General features: G+C 43.2%; 1 protein-coding gene across 1 annotated transcript; it reads left to right on the forward strand.

The window, feature by feature from the left end:
- The first annotated feature begins 5,135 nt into the window (after nt 1–5,135).
- On the forward strand, nt 5,136–11,023 carry gdf5 (growth differentiation factor 5). Its single transcript, XM_012838637.3, has 2 exons — nt 5,136–6,147; nt 7,377–11,023. The coding sequence occupies exons 1-2, from the start codon at nt 5,406–5,408 to the stop codon at nt 8,240–8,242; spliced, it is 1,608 nt and encodes a 535-aa protein (XP_012694091.2). The 5' UTR covers nt 5,136–5,405; the 3' UTR covers nt 8,243–11,023.
- The last annotated feature ends 1,633 nt before the right edge of the window (nt 11,024–12,656 follow it).

Below are 12,656 nucleotides of genomic sequence, written 5' to 3' on the forward strand. Positions count from 1 at the left end.
GCACGTATCGCAATGTATGAGTAGTTCTCGAGGCTTTCGCTTGCCTCAAAGGTGATTTCACTTAAATTACATGTGGAGAGTTGTAAGTTTACCCTCAAAGTCAGGTCAAACTCATCAGTAATGGGCAATGCCTTACAAGACCTCTAAAAAGTGCTCCTGTTCAAAATTTTCTTCCCTGAAAAATTGAGTCCCTGTGGACTTAAAGTGAAACAGGCTGAGAACCGAAGAAAGGTCCAGATGGTTTCGTGTAGCAATATTGCATGCTTAAATCAAAGACCCTCTCATTTATATGCTACCAATTGGCCTCGGTTAAAGGGTAACTGGATTAACTGTGACATTAACTTTCCATATTGGTTATGGGTTTATTGACCAATAATTAATTGCAATGAACTATAAATGGGTTCTAAAAACTAGCATATTCTGAAACGAGAGCAGGCCTAAATAACGAGTAGGCTTTAGCAAAGAAAAATTGTAAGGCAGATAGCATAATGCTCTGGGATTTGATGTGATGGTTTGTCCATCTGAGGTATGAATCACGTACAATTCAGTTTTCTTGTTGGAAGGATCAGTATCCTCATATGGATAACATGGTAGGCTTAGAAGCTCAAATATTCACAACACAGATTGTTCATTTGCCATTGCTTTACACCTTAATTATTATTATTATTATTAATAATAATAATAATAATGATAATTCATTTGATTTGTAACGCACTCTTCATTCCGAAGAATCTCAGAGTGCCAACATAGTAGAAACTAACTATAATAATAAAATAAAATAAGACTAGTAGAAGCATAATAGAAAACTTAGGCTTAGAAATGCCTTCCTGAATAAAAATGTTTTTAGTCCAGTTTTAAAGGAGTCCAGCGTCTGCGTTGCCCTTAGGTGGTCAGGGAGGCTGTTCCATAAGCGTGGCGCTGCCGAGCAAAAGGCCCGGTCGCCCATGGTGCAGAGCTTGGTTTTGGGGACGCGGAGGAGCGAGCTGTTTGAAGATCTGAGGGTCCAGGTGGAGGTTTGGGGAGTAATTAATTCATGCAGGTAGGGAGGTGCATGCCCATTTATGCATGTATGGGTGAGTATTAGGACTTTGTAGTCAATCCAGAAAGAGACAGGGAGCCAGTGTAGTGAGTGTAATATTGGTGTTATGTGCTCATATTTCCGGACCTTCATCAGGATCCTGGCAGCGCTGTTTTGGATGTATTGCAGCTTCTGGATGTTCTTGCCAGTGATCCCATATTAGTTATGCAAAGCTATGGGCTACTGAACTCAACTCAATGTGATTAATGAGGCAGTGACACATGACATAAAAAGCATGAACTTTAGTGATTAAGCCTGAAATATAATGATTATGTCGACTGAAAATGTTTGTGTTATGCATTAACAGTCCTTATTGTGTTTTAGGAGTTAAACCATTCACATGAAAATGCACTGCTTGCGACATTACTGTATTCATTTTGGTTTTGGCAAAATCTCAACTCTTCTTACATACAGCATCTCTCACATATTGAGGTATTTGTTCAGTTTGAATATCTAACCGTCAACTTGGATGTCATTTCCCAGCAAGACAATTTTTATAATGACATTCACAGCAGTTTCAATCGAATTGAAGCCAAACGGAAAGGCGAGGAGAAGAGTCAACACGGATAATCAAAATATCAGCTTCTGTGTCCACTGGGAACCAATTGCTTGTGGAGCACAAGGTAAACATTTCCATCCCAAATTTAAAATGAATGAGGCCTGACCACTCACAGCCACAAGCACGTAAAGCAAACACCTGCAGCTCAGGTGGAAAACTATGCCCGGGTATAGAAGTCTCTTTCTGAAATGCCACTGAGGAGCATTTCAGCAAGTCGCACTCATTATCTGCTGAGGGTGTAGCAGGCAGCTCACTTTGCAGCAGGTCAGCAACAGGCTTTCGGGAAATGGCCTTTACTTCTGTAATGTACATTCCCTCAGGACAGCCAAATAAATCCACAAGCGAAATTACTTTAAGATGAAATTTTCCAGGGGCGGGGAGTAGAATTGAGAAGGTCGGTGCTGAGATTTCTCCAGCCCCTTAGCATGCTCTCTGTGGTTTAACGGTCATGGACTTCCTCACAAGGTGGCTTTTGTCTATTCTAATACCTTATGGTCATATCTTGCTTGGGTATCGTTGTCAAAATGGGGCAAATAAGATGTTATCTTTCCAATTTCACCATCATGTTCTTTCTTTACATGTTTTTGAGGTTTGACTGCATAATTCACGATTGCCTAGCTGAAGAAACACAAGCTTTACAGCAAGGAGAAGTAAAACCATTAGGACATTTGACATCAGGAACTCCCACTGTCCCTTTCCTCGGAGAATGATAGAAAGCTGCCTGAGGGGGGCAGTGGTGTGTGAGCTATTTGTGTGCTCCTTGTCAGCCACTGTCAACAACCTGATGCCAGCATGCTGATCACATCTCATGTCATTTGTATCAATAAATGTCTGCAGCAACATCTGTTCACTATGCAATCTGCTGCATTATTTATAAAATATGGCTACTCAACACGTCCTATAAACTTTCCCATCATATTTCAGAAATGTTCTACAGTTGTCAGACACAGACTATTCTGTATATTCCAATAATACAGTAATGCTTGAATCTGACTAACAGGGAGGTCACCACCCAATGGCAGTCAGGTCTCCTAGTAACAGTTCAAAACTCTGTCCACCTTTTGGTAACAAGTGGTCTCTTTATTTTATTGGGACTGTGCTTGTGATGGAGAATTCTTCTGCGGGTTTTGAACTGCCTCCCGTCTCAATACCAATAGTGTACACATTTCTCCACACAGAGTTACTACCGCGTCGTGGTGCTGCCGATGGGGGGGGGGGGAGTGCAGTGGAGCAGATGTACAAAAGAAATGTTCTTGCCATTGCGTGCTGCTGAAGCATGAGGTAAACCACAAGCTGGTCACAGATTTCCTCTTGGGCTTCTTAAAACATCCTGAGAAGAGCCCATCCAGGACAGTTAGCCTGAGAATGTGCTGTGTTCACCTTTTTCAACAGTGTGTCTGCGCAATGAGGTTTTCATCCCTCACTGAGAATGTTTATATCTGTGTGTGTGTGTGTGTGTGTGTGTTGTGTGTGTGTGTGTGTGTGTGTGTGTGTGTGTGTGAGTGTGTGTGTGTGTGTGTATGTGTGCGCGTGAGTGTGTGTGTGTGTGTGTGTGTGTGTGTGTGTGTGTGTGTGTGTGTGTGTGTGTGTGCGCGTGAGTGAGTATCCAGAAACAAGATGGCTTACCTCTTTAAGTCCTTAGCCACCAAGACCAAATAGCCAGTGTCTTCTGTTGCTAATAACAGCACTGTATGCCGAAACATTACATCTATTGAGAGATTTCTATTTGCACTGGAGGAAAACAGGGCTTGTTGGCTTATGAATGTTGAATGATGTTGTTGATGATGATGATGAAGATATGGATGATTGATCTGACTTCACACAGACCCAAGTGAAAATCATGGTAGGAAGAAATAAATCTAACATACAGTAATAAATAACCAAAATGAAACGGAAATAACAAGAAAAGCACATTAGATTAATAGTAGTTCAAGAGTATTTTAGCTATCTAATAATCAATAAAGAGAATTCATGGTATGCTGTGTCAAGCTACATTCAGTGGGTCAAAGTCCTCTACTGGCAACAAGCCCACATGATTAAAGCTGTGGAATATCCTACCAATCAATGTGAAGGGAATGAGAGATGATGGGAGGTGATAGGTTGTCGGAAAAAAATCCGTTGGTGGCGATGGGTCAATTTAGTACAAAATCAAAGTGGTTTCCTGGCCTAAGTTGGTCGTGATCACGTGTACTGTGTATCCCAGAATCCCACTGGGCCATATATGTTTTTTGGATGATCACCACAGGATAAGACTACTATAAGACTATATCTGGTATTAGAGCTAGGGCACTACCCAAGTATAAAGACACTGGGTTTGACATCACCATGTGAGCTGAATGATTCTAGTTTTGCATAATGTGGAGTAGAGCGTTGTGTGCACACCTAGGGTTTAAGCATAGCCAAAGTTTCTGTTTGAAAACACAAGAGACGTGATTACCTGCCAGTTTTCAGAGTGCAGTCCTGCTTTTTGGCATCTTATTATTTCAGCTGCTGCACTTTTATATTTACGACACTGTTTAAGCAGATTGGCTAAATGACGTTATAAATTTAGGTCTCACGACCTCGCAATGTCAAACGCCCCTTGAAATATAACAGGATGAAACTGTATCATATGTCATTAGAAGTGACCATTGCCTAGGGATAACCATTACTGTGCCTGTACTGGGCATTTAACTATTACTTTGCCCAGTCAGTTTAAGTGTGTAAGTGTGTTTTATTTGTTGAAGAGCTTTATTCAGCAATGACAAAAAAAAGTTTCCTTGTCTTCACTGGACAGATCAATCTTGTGTTGGCATAATATCTACGGTAGAACCCTGACTCTGAATGAAAATGAATAAAAGGCTGTGAATGTGAATTGGCATTTAACAAACCCAATATGCATAGAGCAGCTACGTTTCTGGCTGGAATTTCTGTACAAATTTGTTACATGGATCTATCTGCCTATTCCTTAAGTACTCAAGTAATATGTCTTACACTTAAGTGCTTGCTTCTCAGTGAGACATTTGTTTTTATTGTTATTGTTATCATTAGTGGTATGACCGGGATGATTTTGTTTCTAACAATCGATTTTAAAATCCCTCTGAGAAATCATTACTGCAGTTTAAGCTTCTTACTTAACAATCTTGAACGAATACTTACTTCAAGTACCTAATGCAAATAATTGTTTCAGTGCCTTTTTATGTACCGTATGACTCATAGTGGTTAAAGAGAGCAAAGAAGATTTCAGAAGAAATATTGCACTTAAATTAGTTTAGACAGCATGACATCAGAGAGTAATTAAACTGGTTTTCGTTGGAATTCCGTTTCCAATTCCTGAGTTCAGGTTTGCGGAGAATTCTGAGCACCTGCAGGTTTCAGTGAGTGAGATATTTTCACTGGACGTGGTTCAAACTTTGAGAGAGAGAGAAAAAAAAAACAGCGACAGCATTACGCCATTCTTCCCTCTTGGAAAAAGAGGGATTTAAACAAGTCTCTTACAAGATATCGAGCAGAATTGCTGGGCTGTAAGGCAGTCAGGTTGGGCTTCCCAATGCAAACTATTTTCTCGGATATCTACATCGGAAAGCAGATCCAGAGGCAAACAATTTGCATCACTATGGTACTGAAGAACGGGGCAGAGGATAATGGTTTGCACTATTTAATTTATTCCCAAATACTTAATTTTACCCCATATTTTCTCCTTTCCAAACTTGTTCATGGTTACTTACTTAAGTCCGAAGAAGACAGTGTGCATTTCTCCTACGTAAAAATTCAAAGGAAGTTCAGAGGATGAAAGTATTGAAACGTCTCCCTCTTTTATTGGGGTGCTGGACTCTTTTATACCTGAACTTCGTCTCAGTGTCTACGGGCCTTACAGGCGAGGCACAGCGCTCAGAAGGGAGACCAGGCACTCACACAGACGCAGACCGAAGCGGGAGTACTGCACTGTTAATGGTGGGGAGCTATGGTGCTACGGGTGGAAAGTCTTCCAGTGGAGCAAGGATCACACGGATCCGAACTGGACCCCCACTGATAAAGGGCGAGTCCTCCAAAGCGCAATCTGTGACATCAGTGACAAACGCAAAGAGGACCGCTAACTGGGTGGACAGTCGCGCTGTAGCACCTATCAATTTGGGACGCAGGGAAGCTGCGCGTTCTTGGGTACCCGGAGATGGAAGCCGAACTGTCTCCGGTGGCGCATCTTCCCCCGCGGCACTAAACACTCATTTGGGAAAGAATGCCGCCACACAGAGCAAAGGCAGGGCGAGTGCCAGGACAGTACCGGCTGCCGGGCGAACGGGACAGATGAAGGCTGTGGCTGCACAGAGAGGATTCTCTCCCTTGGCGCAAAGAAGCTCTAAAGTCTCAGCAAAAACAACTGAAAGGGACCTTCCGAAGCACCCACTGGTGACACCGCATGATTATATGCTGTCGCTATATTGGTCGCTATCAACAGGGGAAGTGAACTCTAGTGTTTTACATGAAGCTGGACTGGCCAACACCATCACCAGTTTTGTTGATAAAGGACAAGGTATGTGAAAGCGCAATAAAGCTGAATAGTAATTGCACTAACTGGACGTCTAATTATTTGCTGTTAGCCTACTACACACTTGTCTTAGAGTGCGAACAGCCTGCTGTATGTGGTTTCTGGGCACTTAAAAACACTTTAAATCTTAATTCTTAGAAAACTATTGAAATCGTTGATTCGTAGAAATCACACAGACGTCTGCACTCACACTATGTGTGCACAAGCACCCACACTGACATATTTCTAGATGCTGGTCTGTTGTTAGTGTGAACCTTCTCCCAAGGTAGCCCATCAAAGGCTGTTTATTAGGGAAGTATTTTAAAAGGGGAATGCGGCTCGACACACCTCTCGCTTGCCGTGTCTCTGGCCTGACTTTGTCAGTAGTCCTCTGCACAGCCGCCGGACGCGTGATTTACGGCTTCTCAAACGTAAATAAACTCTCCATGAGGCTACAAGTAGGTGGCCTCTGTGTAATGTTTTCTTTTCTGTGTAAAACTGTTTAAAATGATGTTTAAACCACGTCAGTTTAATATTTCTAGCTGCTAAAGGTTTACATTTCAAGCACTTAATGTACTTTTAATTTGCACTTTATTTGTGTAGCTTGTCCTTTGCAAATTGTAGATGACCTCCTTCACAGGGGGCGGGGGAGATCAAATTGAAACCTGCACATTTTTCTGCTCTGCCTGAAAACACATATGGATGGTTTTTCGCATTTCATTTAATAAAAACTGCCTCAACTTCAGAGATTTCACTCAGTCTGTATAACAATCTCAAACACCCACCTAAACTTAAATGCTTTACCCCAAACATGTGCACAGACACACATACACATTTTGTAACAGCCAATTATCTACCCCCTCTGAATTATGTTTTGAGTTGTTCAGGTATGTTTTTTCTGGTCCTCATTTCAAATGCCATATGTAATGGGGGTGGGCTCGCTGGTAAACAGCTGCAGGTTGATAATAATGGTCTGTTTACAATACCTTGTGGTCTGCAGTCTGGAAATGTCTGGTTCTAATATACTTTTGAAAGCAATGCCTGGATGAAAGTGGCTCATTTCATTTGTACACTGCTAGACCATCATATTTTCTTGCTAGAAGAAAGAAAAAAACAGGGAAGAAAGATTAAACATTTGGTGTTCACCACAGAGGTGAAAATGAGAGTCTTTGGCCTGTCAAAATGAAAGCTGTTCAAATACGGGGTATGTTACTGTCCACTCTGTTTTTCTGCAGACGACCGTCTCCCCCAGCTGAGGAGACAGAGGTACTCTTTCAACATCAGCTCATTGGAAAAAGAGGGTCTGCTCGGTGCTGAGCTCCGCATTCTCCGCAAGCGTCCGACCGACCCCCGCAAGCACCACGCCTCGGGCAGCCCCGTCAGCCTGAGGCTCTACACCTGTGCCGCAGGTAAGCAGAAGGCCTCCCTGCTCCAGGCGCGCGCCATAGAGGACCACAGCATCTCCAAATGGGAGGTGTTTGACATCTGGAAACTGTTCAAGAGCTTCAGGAACATGGCGCAGGTCTGCTTCGAGCTGGAGGCCGTGGAGCAGGGGCGTGGAGCTGGGGACCTTAGAAAGCTGGGCTTCGCCCGCGTTGGTCGGCAGGCCAAGGAGAAGGCGTTCTTCGTGGTTTTCAGCCGCACGAAAAAGCGCGGCCTGTTCTACAACGAAATCAAGGCGCGCTCGGGCCATGACAACAAGACGGTCTACGAGTACTTGTTCACCCAGCGGCGCATGCGCAGGGCCCCACTGCCCCGGGGCAAGAAGCCTGTCAAGAGCCCCAAGCCGCGCTGCAACCGGAGGCAGCTACACGTCAACTTCAAGGAGATGGGCTGGGACGACTGGATCATTGCCCCACTGGAGTATGAGGCCTACCACTGCGACGGTGTGTGCGACTTCCCCATCCGCTCGCACCTGGAGCCCACTAACCACGCCATCATCCAGACCCTCATGAACTCCATGGACCCCAGGTCCACACCCCCAACCTGCTGTGTGCCCACTAGGTTGAGCCCCATCAGCATCCTCTACATAGACTCAGCCAACAATGTTGTGTACAAACAGTATGAGGACATGGTGGTGGAGTCCTGTGGATGCAGGTAGCGAGCCATACATACAGTCACAACTGACTGGTGAATGACTGTTGTCCTTCTCTCTCCTTGCCCACAGTAGAAGAAAAAAAGACATGAGTTTGACATGAGACATTTTAAACTTCAAATCCACTTATGCTTTTTTTTAGGGCACTGGACTTCTCTTGTCTCTCTTATCGTTTCCTCACTTACCCGATGAGGCGGGGAGGCGAGCCCCCAGGCGGCCTCTCACTTCTGGTGTCAAGCGGCGCGGGCACGAGCCGCTCCAGGGACAGTGGCAGGTGGGGAGTTTGACTGTACTGCCCTTGTACTGCCCCAGTCAAACTCCCTGGGCCCGTTTGACACCAGAAGTGAGAGCCCGCTGGGGGCTCGCCTCCCCGCCTCACCGGGAAAGTGAGGAAACGATAAGAGTATAACACTCGGTATATGTGTAAGCTAAAGAAAGTGACTCTTATTATGATATACTATAACAGATTATCATCTGTTATTATGGTAAACTGAAAATCCTGAATGACTAAAGAAAGTGGCAGTATTCTGAGTAGCTGTGGACACTTACGTGGAAGATTTAGGAAGTTTGAAGCCACTGAGTCAGCAGATCTTGGCCATGTGTCTGCGCCATGTTGACAGCTAATTTGATAGAATGCATATACTGTATGTGAAATGCATATGTAAAAAAAAAAGCTGTTGTGTACTTCTCAAAGCATCATCTATAAATCTATTTAACTTGGTGTCTGAGTGTACATGTCACCCACCATTTGGTCACTGTCGGAGGAAATCGCCTTTTATGGAAAAACATTTCATGCTCTTACTTCATATAATGGAAAACATTACAGTGCTTTGGACCAGTGTTCCATATCGTCACCAGAGGTTAGCCGCACACCTGTTTTCCTCACTTTTTAAAGCACTTGGACCATGGGAAGTGTACATCTGTATGTCGTAGTCCAAATCACTGTCACCTAGGTAACAATGGCTGTGGATCAAGTTCTCTCTTGTCTCCATTACTCATCATGTGCTTCTCTTTCAATCAAACACATTCTGTTATAAAATGTAGCTTCGGTTTTGCCAACTGAGTAATGTCAGTTGATGTCAGTTGAGTAACAAATATACTGTGTGTTAAGATTGCAGAAGTTATCTCTGACATTTGTCATCACCCCAGGTTTTCTCTGGCAGAGTATTATTTTTATCACAGGAAAAGGCCAGTGAGTGGACCATGGGACATTTGTGTAGCTCCAAATTAGCTTCCTTTATGTTTCACTGGCTTTCAACTGTGCACTGAATGAATGAATGAATGAATGAATGAATGAATGAATGCCCATGGCAATATCATCTCAGTCACATCTTGTGTTGAAGACAAAGACAAGAGGAACAAAGAAGTGAACTGTGCTGATATATCAATTTACAGGAAAGATGTTGCATCACAACACACTCTGTTTGAAATACTTGATCATTGGCTGTGGAGAATAGGCTTTGTGTGTAACTCCTCAGATGTTCTGTTGGGATCCAGTTATAACTAGTACTGTATGCGGAAGCAGATTTGACCAAGGTCTCAAGATGGTGTGTCTTGTTTAATGTTTCCAATGAAATCATTATGATAGTTATGATTTAGACCAATACTGACTGTCAGAATAAGGCTTATGTTCAGGAATCTTTTTTTACTATCCAGCACCATTCTCTCAATTTTGAAAAGACATTTGCTGCTATTAATTTGTTTCTCCTGTGTCCAAGAGACAAGGGCATGTGTCAGACTCCTCCACATACAGTCAAGATTCACAGAGTTATGGTATATCCATGTTTCCTAAATAAAAAGACATATCAACAAGTGATTTCACTCAACAGTGGTTCTTCTGAACTTGTCCAAGTGAGTGGATTTATGTACATACATTCCCATAGAGTCCGTCCTAATGCGATTATGTTCTATGGAATATGTGGAATTCTTCTTTCATGAAAGCTGAAGTGTCTGCGCTACCAAACGCACAAATTGTTTAAAGTATTTTGTTTCATTTGTCACTGTAAGTGGCCCTGTATTGTGGCAAGGTGTCAAACTGCATTAAATTGTACAGGATCAGATGACATCAAAAAGTGGTGTTGTGTTTCTACACATAATTGGGAACACGTGCTCAGTCATATTCCAGGGCCATTTTTTTTTTTGCAGAGTAACCTAATTGAACACAACTTTAATTGCGAACCTATCCTGCTTTTCCACTCTGGTATTTCAGGAAGCTGGGCAACAGTGTGTCTGTGCTAACAGGCTTCTTAGAGGACACCTAGTAACCCCAGTTCCCGGGACACTTACTTTTATAGACTTTCTGTGGCTTTGTCCAGAATGAGTGTTCCGTGTCCCAGAGGTCTCTCCTCCACAGCTTTGCATTTTTGCTGGTTTATTATCAGATCTGGCGCGGCTTCCCTGACCAGTGTTTAGCATTTTGTAAATGCAGTCTTATATTTCCTTGACAGATGTTGGAGGAATTTCACTGTGTTGCAGGCCAATATTTGAAAAAAGGTGGGCAAGTGAGTAAAACAGAGCGAGCAGGAGAGAGAGGCAGAGAGAAAATGGGAGAGGCCGAGAGAGAGCGAGAGAGAGAGAAAGACAGAGAGAGAGAGGGAGAGAAAGACAGAGAGAGAGAGAGAGAGTGAGAGAGAGAGGGGATTACGCAGGGAAAGAAACTCAGCAAAGGGTTTTATCTGGCAAAGAGCATGACACTCGCATACTCAGTTGTATTTCAGTTATTCCGTGCCAGGATCTTAAGGGGCACTCTGAACACATGTAAAAGTTTTGAGACACACTTTACTCTCTTACAACACAAATGGCTCTTGCTATAGGAGCGTGTTATTCTGGGGAGTTCACTAGCCCCTTGCTCCTGACCTCCTACTGCGAATCTGCTTGGCAAAACTCATCCAAAGGTTGTGCAACTTACTCCCACTGGAATGCTTTTACAGGAATAGCAAAGGTACAATCTGTATTGTGTGTGTGTGTGGGTGTGTGTCTGAGCTGGACCAGACTAATAAGAGCTAACATCACAAGGTAGTGGACTGGAATGCATGTCCCAGTATGTAATGATGATGCTATGTCTATTACACACACATTCTTGCATGCCTTCAACTGTTTCTTCACTCTTTCCTCATGATGTCTCACACATGCACTCGTCTTCTCTGTTTCTCTCCCTCTATCTCTGCCTTTCTTTCTTTCACTCTCTCTCTTTCTCTTTCTCTCTCTCTCTCTCTCTCTCTCTCTCTCTCTCTCTCTCTCTTTCACGCACACACACACACACACACCAACCTGAGCATCCACACAGTCCTGCCTTTGTCTGCTTCATACCTTTGCCAGGTCACCTGTCCTTTTGAATTTTGGCTGTTGGAAATGCATTTTGCAGATTAGACAATACCGATTTTCATCATGTTACTTAAAAAAAAGAAAGCGCTACTCACAGAGTGAGCTCTAATGGATCAATGGCATGCATAGTTCTATGTCTCGAGTCACATGATTTTGGCTGACATTTCCTCGCATCAAGGCATTCCTTGTGAGACAGACAATTTTTCTGCCTCCTTCTATTTGCGTTCTCGACACCACAGCAGCCTAACGCGGCACTTCGTCATGGCGAGACATATTAATGGAGATGTTTGGGCTTTTGTAATAAATCTGTGTCTCACATCTGCAGAGGAGGGGAGGGGAGGGGAGGGGGAGGGGGAGGTCTGTTTAAGCTGCGTTCCCCCTAAAACCCTGCCAAGTACCTGTCTTTCTGACTTTGCTTTCTTTTCCTGCCTTGGTTTCCAATGTGGCGAACACCTGCAGAAATGCATGGACATTTCCAATTGTCACTGAAAATGGACTCTCTCATAATATTTGCGGGCCACCCTGGGGGAGTATTTATTTGGCCATTTATATCTTTTTATTGTGTTTATTGTAGTATGCCAGTGGTGCTTTCTTTTCTCACCAGAGCTGAAATTCCGGGGCAAGGAGTCTCCAAGTGATCTCTCTCTCTCTCTCTCTCTCTCTCTCTCTCTCTCTCTCTCTCCATCTGGGACAGCCAAGCAGAAGTTCTGTCAGACGGGAGGCTTATCTCAGGACATGACTTTGCTCCAGGATTAGGTTTAGTCCTAATACCCAAAATATATTTTAAATGTACTAGTAGGACATATTCAATGTTGGATTAAAGAGAAATTTGCCACATTTGAAGGTGGTAGAATTAAAGACATAATGTCTAAACTGCTCAAAAAGTGTTTAATGAAAAAAAGACTTAGAGTATGTTACAGTACATGCGTGAACATTGCATCTTTGCATTTTGCTAGCGCAGTCCATTAAACCTTGATGTATATTTAGCCTCTGGATGGCACTATTTTCACTAACAGGGTAATCCCATCTGCTCTAAACAGATAAAAGCATGTTTTATTATGTGTCTGCAGTAGCGAGTAAGCATGTACATAGATTT

Source organism: Clupea harengus, chromosome 5 (assembly GCF_900700415.2).
Source record: "Clupea harengus chromosome 5, Ch_v2.0.2, whole genome shotgun sequence".
In the NCBI taxonomy this organism is placed as follows: Eukaryota; Metazoa; Chordata; class Actinopteri; order Clupeiformes; family Clupeidae; genus Clupea; species Clupea harengus.

What these genes read in the sequence shown, in the direction of transcription:
- gdf5 (XM_012838637.3), top strand. Translation starts at nt 5,406, where the DNA reads ATGAAAGTATTGAAACGTCTCCCTCTTTTATTGGGGTGCTGGACTCTT. An exon ending in TTTTGTTGATAAAGGACAAG is followed by an intron (nt 6,148 to 7,376) that starts GTATGTGAAAGC and finishes GTTTTTCTGCAG; the next exon opens with ACGACCGTCTCCCCCAGCTG.